The sequence below is a fragment of the Erithacus rubecula genome (assembly GCF_903797595.1).
Source record: "Erithacus rubecula genome assembly, chromosome: W".
Classification (NCBI taxonomy): domain Eukaryota; kingdom Metazoa; phylum Chordata; class Aves; order Passeriformes; family Muscicapidae; genus Erithacus; species Erithacus rubecula.
This window is the reverse complement of record NC_136690.1, coordinates 3,926,666-3,945,471: the sequence shown is the minus strand read 5'-3', so window position 1 is coordinate 3,945,471 and position 18,806 is coordinate 3,926,666. Positions and strand designations below refer to the sequence as shown.

The 18,806-nt window shown below is 40.7% G+C and overlaps 1 protein-coding gene across 1 annotated transcript in view; it reads right to left on the bottom strand.

Moving 5' to 3' along the window:
* Positions 1-18,806, bottom strand: part of LOC306814055 (transportin-1-like) — a 134,967-nt gene that overhangs the window by 44,941 nt on the left and 71,220 nt on the right. The window contains 5 exon segments of the mRNA XM_079329761.1: positions 2,003-2,121; positions 10,082-10,204; positions 10,919-11,000; positions 15,203-15,336; positions 16,570-16,676. Of these exon segments, the coding sequence (XP_079185887.1) occupies positions 2,003-2,121; positions 10,082-10,204; positions 10,919-11,000; positions 15,203-15,336; positions 16,570-16,676 (565 nt within the window).

Below are 18,806 nucleotides of genomic sequence, written 5' to 3'. Positions count from 1 at the left end.
AGGTGCACACATGGGTTTACTTGTGTGTGTGTGTGTGAATTGATTATGGTATGAATGTTTTTATAGTGAATTTATAATTAAGTCACTACTATAACTGTAATAAATCCTTCTGAATAACTTTTTAAATGTAAATTAGACAATGATTAAGTGCTGTTAAAATCTGCACCCTTATCTTTTGTATCCATATCCTTTGCACCCTTACCCTCTTTTGCATTTCTGGTCTCCATGCAAATAATTCTAAATTGATTCTAACACAATTTTCCTATATATGCTTAATCTATGTAGTAATAGAGTGAGCCTTGCCATCGAACTCTGTAAAGTCACACTTTCACAAATACATATTAAAACTTGCTTTTTGCCAATACCTTTGATGATGACTCTGAGAAGCTAAAACTACTTGTTCGCAAAAATCACCTTCTGAACTTTCAATGAAAGAATAGTATTTAGACTGCCACCCATTACTTGGCATTTCTGCAGCATACTTCATGAAGTATGCAGGAGACATATATTTAATAAAAAAACCTACAGGAGCAAAATTGAACAAGATATTAAACAAAGAGGTTTCTAGAAGATCTTGTCCCACTTAACCTAACATAAAAAAATCAAGGTTATCATCAACTATTGTCAAATTTATATAGCTCCCTAATCAAAAAGACTTGACAACTAGCAAGTCGCTTTCAACAAATATGACATTGAAAGATAAGAGATATGTAATGTTGCTCTTATCTGTTTAACCAGAAATTTAAAAGCTCCTTAAAAAAACTCCAAAAACCAAGGATGAAGATGTTGCAATGTCAATGTTCATGTAGGAGAGAATAGATTCACAATTTATACTGAGAAGGTGACTAGCATTAATATGTGTGTTGGGAAGGAGGTAGGTAAAATCAAGAACTGTGCTATCATTCTTTTTTATTTTAAGCTATAAGAGTAGGATTTGAGTAAAAACATTTTAAAACTCAAAAGTGATTTCTCATAACGTTGGTTCTTCTGTTTTCAATTCCTATTCCTGTACTGCTACAGCAGCTGCTTTAATCTCAGTTCGGTTTTCTAAATGCTTATGAAAACTGAAATTTGGAAAGTCCCTCCTTTTTTTTTTTTTAAATTGCTTTACATCTAAAATGGTAATTTTTGCTGAAAATAATGCATCTCTTCTCTCCACACTTTCACAGGAAGAGCAGAATCACAGATGGAACTGCTTTAGTGTTTTCAAAAACCTTCCATGCATATATCAAAAACTGGGTCTTCATTTACTGGGAACACTGAAGAATTTATTTCCTACTGAAAAAGTCTTTAATCTGGAAATAAGTTGTTAGCACTGTTGAAGACATGCAGATGTTTAAATCTCAAGCATGGATATTCAATTCCCATTCAATCAAGGATCTACATTTTAAGGCTTATAACAACTCTTTGAAACTTGCAAAAAAGTTTTTGAAGCTTAAAAACTACTGTCAGTCTGAAGAAGCATGAAAAATACATTATACATGCTTTCAAGATTAAATTGGCCTGGCAATTGATGTGAAATTAATTCCTAAATCCAAATTACCTTGTAATTTTGTTGTCTTCATAAATATGGGGAACCCCTTGCCTGACTATGCACATAGAAGCATTTCACAGAAATGCTCACAATAGCAGTTGTCAAGAAAACATGTTCATGGTACACCAGATATTATAGGTAATGTCATATGGAGATGTTTGTTTAAGCTTAAGTGCATGTTAGTATACCTTTGCCTGCATCTGATGCTTAACAGGATGTTAAGCTTCAGATAAAGTACAAGTGACACAGTTTATGTTGCCTCAAGAGCCAAGTCTGAAACCCTCAAAAGTCTTTTCAGTGACTTCTGTGATACAGCCATTTTTTATAGGCACAAGAACTAGCTGCAAGAAACTACGCCCAAGCATGCAGGAAGCTAGATACAGTCTCCAAATGAGTAACCAGGAAAAAATTAACTGAAGTTTAAGGATGACTATTTCAAAATAACTAGTTCTAATTCTTAATACTTACTTAGCAAGATGCCGACATAATACATCTTTACAAATTGGCTGTTCAGCCAAAGTCAGCCAAAACTCACAAGCCTCCAAAGCAACACTTTCATCTTGGTCCTGGGTCCTTTGAAGCATATACTACACAAAAAAAAAACCACACAATCTTGTATAAGTTTTAAGTGAAGAAGCTGTCAACATTGCAAAGTGTCCTTGCAAAAAAATAAAAAAACAAAAACAAACTATGCTCCCAGAGTAATTTTGTTTCCTTGGGGTGATGGGAAGAAATAGATATAAAAGACTATTTATAGCTATATGTCTTGGTTTAGTTTAGGTTTGCCAATTCTAATATACTCAATTTATCTTTGGGATAGGATTTAGAAGCAAAAGCAAGGCAGGCCTAAAACTTATAGAGAAGAAATTTATTAACAATACAGAGGAAAAATAAGAAATTCGGAATAAGATTTCCAGATTACTCCTTCCTCCCCCCCCACCTTCCATATTTCTTAACAACAATATACAGAGACACTTCAATCAGTCTTTCACTTAAATAATCATTTCAGTTCACTTTAGAGAGAGAAGTTCCCTTGTGTTTTGGCAATAGGGTTCTTTTCCAAGCGAAGAATAAAGTTCTCATGTGTCTTCACTTTCACAATTTGCATCCACCCGGGAAAATCTGCAAATCATAAAACTCCTCCCATCTTCACAGTCTTTCCAGAGCTGTGTTATGAGTCATGTCAAACTCGTGGGGTATTACTTTTAAGGACAAGATGTTCAAAAGGAAAAGTTCTCTTAATCTCTTTTTTCCATCAAATGTCTCTGTTTATCTTTCCATTCTCCAGAACAGAGACCCCCATTCCCTTGGGGCAAAGGATCCTTTTCTCAAACACTTCAACCCCCCCCCCCCCCCCATGTATTTCTCCACAATTTATAGGAATCTTCAGTGCAGTCCAGTCTACCCCACAGCCTACAGAAAGGTTTTTCAGCCAATCTATTCATGGCATCTCCTCAATCTCTTCCTATCTGGAAACTTGGCTCTTACTTCACTGACTTTAGTATACTTTCGGCTTTATTCCTCTCATTCACAGGAGGTCAGGAGAACTGCAGTCTTATTCGAGCATTGGAAGGGTTAAAATTGCACACAGAATGTGAAGGAGCTGGGCCAGGCCATGCTGGAGCCATGCCAGGCCACGTGAGGGAGGCTGGAATGAAACTGCAAAGCTCAGCAAGCGAATGCATGGGGGGGCTCGGCTGAAACAGAGCCCAGATGCATTTCTCCCAAGGTGCGTGGGTAGCTGGGGGGCTTCGCCTCCCCATGACTGCTCCGAGACAGTGGCAGGGCCCTGACCGAGCTGTGGTCACACTGGAGGGAGGGTGGAACTAGGATCTTAGCAAAGTGTTCTCTTTCCCCTCACCATCAGGGCCCCTAGTTGAAAATGAGGAGGGCCTCTGTGGGAGCCCAGGGCGTACCCCTGGCCTCCTTGGGAGTCTCAAAACTCCCCTGGCGAGGGTCTCAAAGACCTCTGAGTGAGACCCTGGTGTCACAGGTGCTGAATTCTAACGCCTGAGGGAAATTACCAACATAGAGGGAAAAGAAACAAGCCATCAAAATTAGTAAAGTGTAAATTAGATTGTTAGAACGTAGATAAATAGACTTTTTGGAATGTTTATGATAAGGAACACGTGGCCAAGATGGAGAATTTGGGGGGTGGATACCTTTTCCTCCTTCTTCTCCCTGTCATCCATGTTGGGTGACATGCTGGCACTTTTAGATTGGATGGGGTCAGAGCTGAACCATTTAATAAAATTGTATTGTATTGGAAAATTGTTGTAAACATGTAGCATGTAATTTAGACTATATAAGCCCTGACTTCACCAGACAGATTCCACCATGGATGCCAGGCTGAGCAGACCACTGCTGGCCAGGCAAAAGGTGCCTGAGATAAGAAATAATAAACAATCCTTGGAACAAGAGAAAACCGTCTCCGGCAATCTCTCTTTGGCTGCTTCGGGGGAAACCACTTCATGTCCTTCTGAGGTGATCTTGGGGCAAAGGAGAAACCTCAGACTGGGACAGGCCTCGGTGGCTCCCCCAGCCCTGCCCAGGCAGGCTGCATGTGGAGGCAGGGGCCAGGCCGGGACGGACTGAGCTGGACTGGCTGGCCTTACCTCCTCACAAACCGGAAGTCAAAAGAGAAAGCTTTCACTTTTACCGATGTGATTCATGGCGACGAAGTAATTTTTGATTGGTTTCCCAGGCTGTCAATTATTAAATCAGCTTTCTGATTGGTCCCAGCAACTCACAAAGGAAGTTCTCATAGAGAAAAAACCCTGTGTGTGTGTGTGTGCGTGCGTGTGCCCTTCGTGCCCTCCTCCTAGGTGACTCCCATGCAAAACCAGCACACTATAGTGAGAATAAGCCAAGAGACTTATTTCTCAATGCTAGATGATTTAGATTCTAAGTTTTTTCCCAGTTTAAGTGAGAATATTATTACCAAGAAACTATAGACAGAGACACAAGAGAATAAAGTTTCCTGAGAATAGTGGGGGAATTTTAAAATTATTTTACCACTCCCTCCCACCTCCTTTTGAATAAAAGAGTACAACTACACAGTAAGGTGGAAATATTTTTTATATCCAGTAACATAAAAAAGCCTCTTTTTATAATATTGATTATCTGACAGGATGAAATTAAGTAGAACCCATAAAGGGTACAAAAAAGTCTCAGTTTTTCCAAGTATGAATGGTAATTCAGAGATTCAGTGTCAAATCTTTAAGCTTGTTGTTAGAATTTAAACCCCCTTAAACAAAAAATAATCAAGTACCTGCATAAGTGGAAAGGCTAAATATACCACTGCTACATCAGTTTCTTGTACACGACTGCCAAAGCAATTTAGAGAAAGCGATTGCAACTTCCAAAACAGTAATTTCGGCATTCTTCCATGCCAGCTCTTATTTCTGAAACAATTGGTCCTTCCAGTCATTTTAGAAGCCTCATGGAAGTCCATGCAGCTACCTTTCATTACACATTAATTTAAAATGAAAACAATTTTCCTTCAGAATACCACTTTGTTCTCAAAATTAAATAGAATGAGGCAACCTATATTATCCTTATGCATTTCAGGGATGCAAGATTTGCAACAAACATATCCCTTCCTACCGAACTGCATTCCTACAGGGCTGCATCCAAAGCAGCATAGACAGAAAGTGGAGAGAGGGGATTCTCCTCTTCTATTCCGCTCTCCTAAGACCCCACCTGGAGAACTGTGTCTAACACTGGGGTCCCAACACAAGAAAGACCTGGACCTGTTGGAGCAAGCCCAGGGGAGGCCACAAAGATGCTCAATGGGCTGGAGTCCCTCTTCTATAAAGACAGGCAGAGAGAATTGGGGCTGTTCAAACTGGAGAAGTAAAAGATTCAAGTCCTTCTAGCACCTTCCAGTACCTAAAGGAGCTCCAAAACAGCTGGAGAGGGACTTTTTACAAGGGCATATAGTGATAGGAACAGGGAGAATTGTATTATGATGAAGAAGGGTAGGTTTAGATTATATATTTGGAAGAAATTCTTTACTGTGAAGGTGGTGAGGCCTTGGCAAAGGTTGCCCAGAGAGGTTATGGACTCCTCTCCCTATTTCTGGCAGTGTTCAAGACTAGTCTGGATGGGGCTCCGAGTAACCTGGTCTAGCAGAAAGTGTTATTGCCCATGGGGGGAGGTTGGAACTAGATGATTTTTAAGGTCCCTTCCAATCCAAACCATTCTGTGATTCTATGAAGAGCACTAAATTGCAAGTGTTTCTTAAAAGATCATTACTGTGATTAAGAACTGATGGCAACAAAAATACTGCTCTCTTCTGAGTTATGAACAGATTACCGCTTGGGAAATTTGAAAAATGTCCTATCCATTTGTCTGCAAACTGCGTGCTACTTCTCCCCCCACTTTGCCCTCTCTGGGCCTAGCTTAAAGCTACAGGTGCCATTTCTGAGCAAAAAGACAGACAATAGGGATACCAGCATCATAAAGTCACCCCAGGACACCATTACAAGCAAGGTTAATTAATACAACTGAAATGATTTGGCATTTTTCCCCAGAGGGCTTGAAAATCAACACTTTTGTTGTATCCAGTTATTTGTGACAAAGACAAAACCAGAATGACAAAAAGTAATGTCTGTTTGAAGGTTCTGCTCATACTATCATTTTGTCTTTAAGCATGTATTATAATATATGATCCATGAAGTTAGATAGCAGTAGATTGAAAAGTCTACTTACTCTCAGTGGTATAAGAGCCATATACACAGCCTGGAAATCACAGAATGTTTTGGGTTGGAAAGGACCTTAAAGATTATCCTGTTCCAACCCACTGCCACGGACACAAACACCTTTCACTAGACCAGGTTGCTCAAAGCCCCTTTTAACCTGGCCTTGAACACTTCCAGGGATGGGGCAGCCACAACATTGCTGGGCAACCTGTGCCAGGGCCTCATCACCCTCATAGGGAAGAATTTCTTCCTAATATCCAATCTAACCCTGCTCTCTAACAGTTTAAAACCACTGCTCTTTGTTCTGTTGCTACACTCACTGATAGAATCCTTCCCCATATTTCTTGTAGGCCCCCATAGTAAAAACAGTGATATTAGTATCAAAGAAAAGTATGGGAACAGTATTTGAAGGCTTTTAGCCTTCTTTAGTATTCTTGTGCCGTACTTTTAATAAGCTAAAAAAGTGACTTTAGGCGATGGAAATAGTTGCTTCCTAACAAAAAATTACAAAATACCATAGGAACATTATTCAGAACTGGTTTGTGTACTCTGTAACAGTGTTGTGTTAATCTTGCTATGTCAAACCATCAAGAAAAGAATGATGCACAAAGCATTAAGAAAAATCCTTGGAGCAGTAAAAGATGTCTATCTGAAAGCAACAGAATGCAATCTTATTTCTTTAGCAACAAGCTGAGTTTCTGTGTTATAACTTCATACTATCAACACCATTCAAGTAATCTCATTATGCATTGTAAAATAAAAAGTCAGGACTTCTATTGAAAAATATCTTAGGCACCACATACATGGCTAAATATACTATATGAATATACAAGTGCAATCTAATAACTGAAATCTATTAGGTCAGTCTACTGATATATCCTGTTGTCATGTTCCCAGTCAAAGGAAGGCAGAAAAAAACCCACAGAGAAATACATATCTGCTTCTGCTCACCTGGAAGTACGTGCTCAAAAAACACACTGAAATTCAAATTCAGCCATCCCTGTTCCTCCAGAAACTTGGCAAAACAGTTAATATTAAACCTGTCTGGTTTAAAAGCATGACACTGGCCAAGACCTTCTCTTTTAGAATCACTACCGAATCATTAATATTCTTAACTACTTTAAAATTCTTCATAGGCATAAAAAAACCTATCATGTGGATAAAAGTTTCTGTCTTTCTAAGAATTCCTTCAGTTAGAGCAGCCATCAGTAGAAGCATTCAGCTTGGAGGTATTCAAGCTTCAGAAGGGCAAAACCGGACTCATTTGAATGAAAAATAGTTCTCAGATATTACATTGTCACATATGAATATGTATATATACAGAACTGGGCAAATCAGCAATAGCACACAGTAGTCCCAAAACTAGGGGGAAGGGGAGTAAGTCAACTTCACAAAAAATTTGCTACTGCTGCATTTTGTAGAAAAGATGCTCAGTAATAGTTTTCCCAAAAAAAAAAGGGATACAATGAGAATACAATCTTGGATCTTCTGGTTGCTAACATCATTTCTACCTGCAAAGTCCAGAAGTTCCTAACTGATTTGTTTGCTGACAACCCCAAGTTGTGTGGTGCGGTCGACACACTGAAGGGAAGGAATGGCATCCAGAGGGACCTGTACAGACTTGAGAGATGGGTCTGTATGAACTTCATGAAATTCAACAAGGCCAAGGGCAAGGTCCTGCACCTGGGTTGGGGCAATCCCAAGCACAAGTACAGGCTGGGCAGAGAATGCATTGAGAGCAGCCCTACCGAGAAGGACTTGGGAGTGGTAGTTGATGAGAAGCTCAACATGAGCTGGCAATCTGCACTCGCAGCCCAGAAACCAACTGTGCTGGGCTGCATCCAAAGCAGTGTGGCCAGCAGGTCAAGGGAGGGGATTCTCATCTACTCCACTCTTGTGAGACCCCATCTGGAGTACTGCATACAGTTCTGGGGCCCCCAATATAAGGAAGATGTGGAGCTGCTGAAGCAAATCCAGCAGAGGCCACAAAGATGCTCAGAGGGCTGAAGCATCTCTTCCATGAAGACAGACTGAGAGAGTTGGGAGTGTTCAGTCTGTCTCCAGTTCAGAAACCTGTTCAGAAGAGAAGGCGTATTGTAGAGCACCTTCCAGTAATGCAAGAGGGGTTGGAACTAGATGATCTTTAAGGTTCCTTGCAACCTAAACCATTCTAGGATTCTTGTTGACAATATAATCTCCAAAGCTTTATTGTCTCTCTCTCTAAAAAAAAGACCCAAACCAGACCAAACAAAAGAAAAAAAAATCTCAAGCACTAACAATGCCTACTTGTTCTGTGTTAGATGAGAAAATATGTGCCAGGCTTGGTGAAATGGAATTCGAGACAACACTAGACAAATGCTACAAGTCACCTCAGTTTTATGACTCTCTGATGTCTTTATCAAGAATCAAAAAAAAGAAAAACAAACTTGCTTCATATTGTCTGGACTTGGCACTTATGGAATTTGACACTGGGTTATGACCCATTTGTTCATATTTGTGCATGAGAAAGATTCTGATCTTTGTTATATTTCCAGTCTAACAAGTAGTGTATGTAAAGGCTATCTAGAAACTGTCAGTATTTCCCAGAAACATAGAAATTACAACTCAGTTGAGCAAACGAGTACCAGTTGATTGGTCCTCTGGTAGGCAAATCTGAACTAATCTAGAATAATCAAGGAACTATCCAAGCACATCCACCTATAAAATTGAATGCAATGGCAGACAGCTTTCTTAGTAGCTCAAAGAGCATCTCAGATATTTAAAATTACATTCCTTATTGTTGTGGGTTGGGGTTTGTTCCCTTACTTTTCCTACTCTTTTGGAGAATTTTTTCCATTATTATGCTAAGGAAGCCTGCTGGGCGGCACCCCCAGGCTCTTGATTGCTCAAGACAAAGGGATGGACTGGGGCTGTCTCTCGCTCTCTGATGGGGTTTGAGGGGGTCCAGGGGACTGCTCGTTTCCAGCCCACACCGTCCGAGCGCTGGGTAGCGAGGTTCTCTGCGGTCAGACACGGCCCTGCCATCTGCTCCGCTCCAGCCTCCTACCTCTGAGAACACAGCTGAGCACCAGGACCCAAACGGTGAGTGGGGAGCTGCCCCTCCACCCTGCTCCCCACCTGAGACACGGTGCTGCCGCTGCCACCTCCCTGCTCCTGCCTGCTACCTCCGCAGCTGTGTGGGCCCTGCCCCACTCTCCACCAGGACTGTGCGGAGAAGAGTGTCTGCGGTTGAAAAGGGACTGGAACTGAGTTATTTGTTCTGTTTGTTGTCAATTTTCATAGCTGCTGTTGTTTCTGTTTGTCTAGTTAGATATATTAGTAAAGAGCTGTTATTCCTACCCCCATATCTCTGCCTGAGAGTCCCTGATTCAAAAATTATAATAATCAGGAGGGAGGGGGTTTACATTCTCCATTTCAAAGAGAAATTTCTGCCTTTATTGGCAGACACCTGTCCTTCAAACCAGGACACTTATCCTTGCTGTGGCAAAAGAGTCAAAAAAGGTGACAGCTTCAATGTGTAAACTGTAACAGTATCAGCACCAGAACTAAGATTTTTAATATGATCCCACTTGTGGTCAGGCAATGATTGGCTGCTCCATGGTATAGCTGATCCTAGCCATTTCAGGATGAATTCACTTAAAGAAGAATGAACAACTGCCATATGCAGTCAAACACGTCATGTTGGCAATTAGCTAAAAAGAAATGTTTGCAACCTCAATTTTGAAGGAAAACAAAGAGTAGGCAAGCACAAAAGTCACATAGCTATTCTGATGTATGCTTTTAATTTACTTATTTCTGCAATACCAAACATGTTTCAGCATACAATCTGAGAAATAAGACTCACCTCAACTATACTAATCATATGAGGAAGCAGGCGATCCATTCGAACTTCTAGCAACATTACCAGAGCACGACAAACATTTTTGCGTACTTCAGGATCCTCATCACCAGCCAGTGCAAAAAGATTCTGTTGGAAAGTAATATCAGTAGAAAAACCTCAATTCATCTAGTTCAACTTGTATTAAAATTTACATTATTGGCAAACGAAGGTATGCAAACACGTACTTCTGTACCATCCCACCCCACACCTCAGAAAACTGTATTATTTCATAAAGATATATGGTTTAGCAAATGAACTCTTCATACTTTCAATGTGTATCGTTACCCAGTGTTTTGGTCGTGTACATTAGACACAAGAACATTATTCCCTGATTTGTTTTCCTTAAACATTAATGAAGCTCTGAAGCTAGAAAATGCCTTCAGAACATAAAAGCAGCAAATAAAATACCCCGGTTAAGCCAAAATATCATCCTTCTAATCCACATTCAGTAGTAATATTCAGAGACCCATAATCTAGACTCAGTGACATGGTGATCCCTGTACTGAACTCTCCATCACAGGTATGTGACAGACTGCTGCCAGTACCTCAATGCAAGAAGAGTTTCCTGTATTTATGAAAAGGAAGCATTTTCAAAATAATAATTTTTTGGGATGGGAGAGTGCTTAGACTAATTTGAGCATAAGCATGCAGAATGACTTTCAACCCATGGGGACTGAAGCTAAGAATGGGAAGCCATCAATGTGGAGTTTAGGGGTAGTGGTGGTTGTGAAACATTATTCGAAGCTCTTGATAAATTAGATACGTTATTTAACTTACCCCTCCAACCAAAAATGCACTCACCTCAATAAAAGAATCTATGTGCAACATAAGAGCTTGAGTTCTGCTGATGATAAATTGATTGACACACGCAACAGCATGAGACCTACAAATTGAACAGTAAAAATATATATGTTTTTCATGTCTTAAACATTTTCTAAACTGTACATAGGCATAAAAAAAATAGGAAGCAAATCACACTGTCCAAGCATCTTCCAGAGGTAAGAGGGATTAAATCTGAACATCTATGTTGTTACCAATAAAAATTACTAAACCACATTTTAAAGTACTACCTTATACTCCAATATATCTAATAAATAATTTTAAATTAAGTATTCAGTAAATAAGAACCATAGCAGGATGATTACTTGGCACATTTGTTCCAAACACTATGTAAGGATGTTATTTTTCAGTGCATTATGATTATCAGTTTTCTCTGATATTGTAGCCAGATGAAGAATCATTTGCACCTGGTGAGCTAAAACAGTACTTATTCTTCAAAGACCACTGGCCTATGGAACCACACAATGCTTTTCTGTAGGAAGAAGAACTGGAAAGCAGCCAGCCCAATTATACCAACTTTTACCAGTTAAACAGGCAGTCAGGTATGACTTTGGGGTCGCCAACCACCAGGGACCACCAAATAGAACCTCAGGAACAAAGAATGCATGTGTAAAACAGAGGGGAAATATGTTAATGTGTTGGGGGTTGAGTGTTTTTTCTATTACTGTGTCAATTGAAAGAATTTTTCCAATTATCATGCCAATGGAGCTGGCTGGGTTACACCCAGGGTGTCTGATGGGTCCAGACAAAAGGGGTGGGTGGGGACGGCCCCCGGAGGGGCCTCTGAGGCTTCCGGGAGGGCACTCGGGTTTCCGGCGAGCTGGGAGCAGGACGCGCGGGATCTTCAGCCACGCGGCCGGAGCACAGCAGAGCCAGACCCTCTGCGATCACCTGCCCTGCATCTGCCCCGTTCCAGCCTCCTGCCTCTGAGGACACAGCTGATCCCCCGGACACACACGGTGAGCGAGGAGCCGCCGCTCCAGCCTGTTCCCACCGAGACCGGCGTGACCGCTGCCGCCCCTCCCCCCCCCCGCCTTTTGGCAGATCCGGGCTGTGGACTAAGCACAGAGACAGCGTGCTTGCATCTAAAGGGACTGACACCAAGTTATCTATTTCGTTCTGTTAGCAATTTTAACTGTTATTGTTTTCTGCTTGTACAGTTAGATATATTAGTAAAAGAGCTGTTATTCCCACTCCCTTATCTCTGCCTCAGAGTCCTTGATTCAAACAATTATAATACTTGGGGGGAGTGGAACCAAAGTCTCTATTCCAAAGGGAAACTTCTGCCCTTACTGGCAGACACCTGTCCTTTCAAACCAGGACATAATGACTTCAGGGAAATTATTATAATACGTATGTTCCTTCTGGGAAAGCAAATTTATATGTATGTAAAATATAATATATAAGCAGGAGCTTTTTCTATACCCGGGATGCACGATATTTGGGAGGAAATATCCCCCTGTGCATCCAGCTGAATAAAGAATGCCTGTTTCTTAATGCTACATTGATGTTAAGGAGTTTTATTTTCACCAATTTTTGGTAACAATGTTAACAATTACATATAAGTTAACATGGTGAAATTTTAGCATGCCCTTCTTCATCGCTCAGTTTCCAATTGCCTTTGCAAGATTTTTGCCATTTAATGAGACCAATATGCATCAGTAATATAGTTGTAGCTTAGAACAAATACACACTTGTATTAGAATACATAATAAAACACTTGTGGTAGAAACAAACTAAAAGTGAAGAGCTGGTTCTTCTATTCCATTTCATGCAAAACCATTGCTTACAAGTATTTTTCATTCTCAGACACAAAAGCCAAATTATATAAGTAAAGGCACAAGATAAAGCTACCTTTAAATGCCTCTGAAGATCCATTCAAGGATTTTTACTAACCCCAAACATCTAGTCTCTTCAGACATTTCTTGGAAGTCTCATAAAATAGTGTTCAAAAGTTGTCTCCTCACAGATTTAAATACTATTAAGTATTAATAGTCCTTTACTGACACAACTAATATTCTTCATACTTCAGTACTATGTACTGAAACCTGGCCACAGGTCAGCAGATGATCTGCTTTAAAGTTGAAACTGGTTTACCTATCTCAAAGCAAAAGCTTATCTTTCTACACGTGCCAGATCATGCTTTTTTAATATATTTTTCTTAGTGTACATCTATTTTAGGTGACTTTCTAAATCTTATTTAAATCCTATCAAGACATATTCCTAGTTATACTCTTCACCATCTATACTACTGCTGGCAATAACTGAGCCCCCCAAGTTGTAGAATCTTTCAATATAATTTTCAAAGAGGAGTCCAAAAACATTTCAGAGAATCACACAGAATGATTGAGGTTGGAAGGGACCTCTGTAGATCATTTTATCAAGTAGGGCTACCTACAGCTGATTGCACAGGACCACATTACAACAGTATGAGAGACTGGAAGGATTGCTGGCTTGAAATATTTTGGGTACATGTCTGGGAGAAGGGGCAGGTTGGGCCTTGCTCTGGTGAGGCAATGCCCTGCTCCAAACAGCCCACACCCCCGGGCCTATATCCTAGTACCTGCAGGGGCCACCAATCACTGGCACACTGGAGGCAATGTTCCACACCCTGCCCCTGGAGCCCCAATCTAGCCCCAGAGTGGTCAGATGACCAGAAATCCCATCTAGGGGAAGGGCCAAGGAAAGCCAAAAGGTATTTAACCCAGGACATGAGGTGAGAACATGTTATGATCTACTTCCTCTTGAAGTTTCTATCAGCTGAACACTGCTAGAACCAGGAGTGGTAGCTATATTTGTTCTTTTCTATATCTTTTTTATCTGTTTCTTTCTTCGTCTTTTAATTCTGTCTTCTTGGAGTTTTGAGTAATTTAGAATTGGATGGGCTTGGAGTTTGCTAAGTTGAATGGGCCAAGTTAATGCTTTGAGAAGTGTTTTATGTTAATTGAATGCTGCTCTAAACTTTTGCCAAAGTTCTCGTATTTTACAAAGTTGACAGTAAAGATTTTGGTTTTTTACTTCCTTGAGAACATCTTGTCAGTATTTCTCCTGTGTGTCAAACTGAGAGTACATGAACAACCATAAGGCCTTTTAAGAGTCTAATTGAGCAAGTTTCCTGGGGCCTTACAGAATGCTTTTGAATATCTCCAAGGATGGGGACTTTACCACCTCTCTGGGTAACCTGTGCCAGTGCTTGGTCACCCTCACAGTAAAAAAAGTGCTTCCCAGTGTTAAGAGGGAACCTTCTGTGTCTCAGTCTGTGCCCATTGCCACTGTGTCCTGTCACTTGACACAACTGAAAAAAGCCTGGCTTTGTCTTCTTTGCACCCTCCCTTTGGGTATTTATACACATAGATGATGTCACCACTGAGCCTCCTCTTCTCCAGGCTAAACAGTCCCAGCTTTCTCAGTCTTTCCTCATAGGAGAGATGCTCCAGTCCCTTCATCATCGTGGCCCTTCACTAGACGCTCCAGTAGCTCCATGTCCCTCTGGTACTGGGGAGCATAGAACCGGGCACAGTACTCCAGGTGTGGCCTCATCTGGAGGGTGAGGAGAAGGATCACCTCCCATGCTGGCAACACTCCAGCCAAGGATGACATTCACCTTCTTTGTGGCAAGGGCACATTGCTGGTTTATTTCAGGGTAAAAGCTACTGTTCTTGTTGATAAATAATAGCAATAACAAATTAATTTTGGAATTTTTCTTCTATACTTCTGTTATTTTGGAGAGATTAATACTGCCTTAAAGTAAAAGAATGTTGAACCTATTTAATTTGATCTAGATGAAAGATAAAGAGCTTTATAAGTTTTGGTGGAGTTAAAGCAGAAAAATACTTTTCTGCAAGAACTCAGAAACAGTAATCAGCAAATAGTTTTTTACTGTCTCATTGCTGAAGTCATAACAAAACAAATGCAAGATAGTTCTTTCTAATCAGAATTTGAAATTTTAAACACAGCACTGAAATTTTCATAATAATATGAAAATTCTTAAAAAATAATTTGATTTTCAAAGTCAAACAGATTCTTGATGTGGAAGATGTATAAAGAGGTGAGACTGATCTATTAACTAAATAGATAAGTGTGGAAATGACTGATGCATAAAATTTCTGTGCCTTCTGACGTTTGGATATGCAGGATCATTTTAAAAAACTAAGTATGTTTTAAACTGATCTACAAAATATCAACCTCACTACTCATGTAAATACATTTTTTAACAGATAACTTTAGTATAACATTTAAACCTACCTTATTTTTGGACTGCTGTGTTTGAAGAACTGCAAGAATTTAGGTATCATGATATTGAGTGGTCGGTCCAATACATCACTATCTAAAATTTCAGCAGAATCTTCACATATCTTCTGAAGAGCACCAAATGCACCCTGTTTAAAAATAAAATTAAACAAACAAACAAACACCCCAAAGCAAAACAAAATCTGTTATTTTACATTTTGAAGAAATCAACATTTCCGGATTTTTGCAGAACAGGTAATTTTAGCAAAAGACTGCAATAAACTAAGCTAATTAACAAAGTAAATGTAGCTAACTAAATATGGAGTTAAATTAAAACAGCCTTAAAGATGTTTTATTTAAACACTTTATATTGTCATCTGTAAGATCTCAAGCTGCATGAGTCTATAATAGGTAAGTGGTAATTTTAATTTTAACATTCAGTGCTCATTTACTTAATCATATTATTAAAAATGCTTAAAAGCAAGATTTTTTTTTTAATCAGACAGGATTTTTCTCCTCATAACTTAAAACAGTTGAGCTGGTAATAGTTTTCCTTTATAATTACTGTAAAAAAAAAAGTTTATATCTGTATATATATTGGGGGCTGAGTGTTTTTCTATTATTGTGTCAATTTGGAGAATTTTTCCCATTATCATGCCAATGGAGCTGGCCAGGTTACACCCAGGATCTCTGATGACTCCAGACAAAAGGGGTAGGTGGGAACGGCTCCTGGAGGGGCCTCTCGGGCTTCTGGAGGGGGCTCGTGTTTCCACCGAGCAGGGGGAGGAGGATGCCCGATTTCAGCCCACGCGGCCGAGCACAGGAGAGCCAGACCCTCTGTGATCACCTGCCCTGCATCTGCCCCATTCCAGCCTCCTGCCTCTACGGACACAGCTGATCACCCGGACACACACGGTGAGCGAGGAGCCGCCCGCTCCAGCCCATTCCCACCCGAGACCGGCGTGGCCGCTGCCACCTCCTCCCGCCTGCACTCCCGCCTGCCCCTCAGCAGCTCCGGGCTGGGACTAAGCACAGAGACAGAGTGCTTGCATCTAAAGGGACTGACACCGAGTTATCTATTCTGTTCTGTTAGGAATTTTAACAACTGCTGTTGTTTCTGCTTGTATGGTTAGATATATTAGTAAAAGAGCTGTTATTCCCACCCCCCCTTATCTCTGCCTCAGAGTCCTTGATTCAAACAATTATAATACTTGGGGGGAGTGGAACCAAAGTCTCTATTTCAAAGGGAAACTTCTGCCTTTACTGGCAGACACCTGTCCTTTCAAACCACAAAAAACACTATACATATATATATTATCTATGTATAAAGGCAAAAATAAACAATTTTGCATGATAATACATTTCAAAATAAACCTCCTTACCTCACAGGTATTGTAATCTTCAGAATCCAACAAGCTACAAAGCTTTGGTAAGAGGTCAGGCCAATTCTGCAATTCCCCTTTTGAAGCAATGGTTGTTATCAGAATGCCTAAGTGAATCAGAAGAATAAAGGAAATGACATCTCATACATCTTCACAAGTTTCACACAATTTTTTCTCATTTTACTCCTCTCAAAGATCTAAGGAGTCAAGAAATGTCTTGTTTTATTAAAAGTTATCAAGCATAAAAAGAGGAAGTACATTTAATTGCAAATTATATTTGAAGGGCTTTGAAATGCAAAGGCAGGTTGCCCCTTCCTGCTTTCATGAAGGGCTCAGATGTGAAAAGTCAAGCACAAAGTAATTCCACTTAAGGTAATAATCATGCCCAAACACTGCAGGGCAGGTTCTGCTCTAAGTTTAGTAAAAACTGCACAAATCTTGACCTCCAGTAGAGTATCCATCTCAAGCCACCCCCTATGGTAACTTAGACTGGAAGTGCTATAGATTTAATCAGCATATGCAGCTTCATAACCAAGATGCGTTGGCAAGAGCAAATAGAGTTCTGAAGATTACAAGATTGGATCAAGTCTGGCTGACGAGAAAGATTTTACTAAGTAGAAATGTAAAGTTTGTCTGTGTGATGTTTAACTAAATTATTGTAGTAAAAATTACTAGCCTTTCTGTAAATGGTATATAAGCATATGTAGCACACAGTAAAATTTGGATTCTGATCATGATTCAGTAGTCCCTGTCTCTCTCTCAGTCGTTGATAATTGATGTTCCTGTGTGAGGAGAAGAACCGGCCTAACTGGCAGCAATCAAGGAGCCCCTGGAACTAAGAAGTGTCGGTAAAAAAAACAAATCTGGGCCCACAATCATCTGTCTGCAGCGATGTGACGGGTGAGCGGGGGGAACTGAACTATGGGACAGAACGTGTCCGACGAGAGAGACGTCTATAAAACCATGCACACTGTTTTAGGCAAGCATGGTTCCCCCATCCCCAAGCACGACCTTAAATCACTTCTACGATGGGTGTCATGCATGTTTTGCGATACCACCCCCTCTTCCATCTTCACCCTCTGCTGCTGGGACAAGGTCGGCATTTGGCTCTACGACCTGGCCACTCTCCTTGGCCATGAGCCAGAGTTAAAAATGCTTCCTGCATGGAGGGCCATCATGGCCTCGATTAAAAAAAGCAGGGAGTGAGGCTGCCTGTTGAGAGGAATGTTACATTTGTCTTTACAAATAAGTTGTAGATCTGTTGGTAGATAAAATTAGCACCTAGAGATAAAAGGAACAATGGGAGGGATTACACTGATTGATGAATGGGAAAAGAGATTTGACTTTACAAACAAACTGTAGGTTTTCTAGTAAATGAAATTGGGTAACAGAAGATGAAAGAAGCAACAGGGGGGAAACTATGAATTCTACAAGAATTAAAAATTAAAAGGAAGGGTTATACATTAGAGGTGAATCTCAGGTGTCAGGCGTTCCGGGAAGTCTGTGCCTCTCAAGTACCTCAGCCAATGGGGAAAGAGAGAGGGAAAAGTGGCCGGGAAAATAGGATAAAAAGGGAGGCTGCGTCCTCCAAAATTTGAGAGATCTCAGAGGAATGCCCCATGGCCTCTTCCTTTATTCGAATAAAGCAAAAAGGACTCCTCTGTCTCCTTTTTGGACATAAACCTCTGGTGTTTGTGGATTAATTTTCCTTACACTGTGAAGCTACCTCTGAGGAAGCCATAACAACCATGGTGGACCGAGACCTGCCCCAGTTGTGCTCCCCATCCCCTGTCTGCACACCCTCCACGATGAGTTCCAGGGTTAGAGCCCGGTCGCCACATACAGTCCCACCGCTAGATCACCAGTGACCCCAGAGCCACCGAATGCATATCGCTTATACGGTGGACACTATCCAGCAGTGAAGGGGAACTCGACCCTTTCGACCCTGGCCCCAAAAAAGATCTGGACTTATTCCCTACGGATACGCATAATAATTGGTTACGGATAAAAAGGAAAGTCCTTAAAAACAGAGGCTTTGAGACTGTGGCAGAAATCTTTGTGGCCCCTGTGCAACTCAACCCAAGGGGGGGAAACTCACAATGGGAGCCTTTGGGGCACTCAGAGATTAAGGAACTGCGCCGTACCGCGGTAGAATATGGTCTGGGGTCTCCTTACTTCAGTAATTTATTAAGAGCAACTTTTACTACTCACCTCATGACTACTCATGACATTAAGTC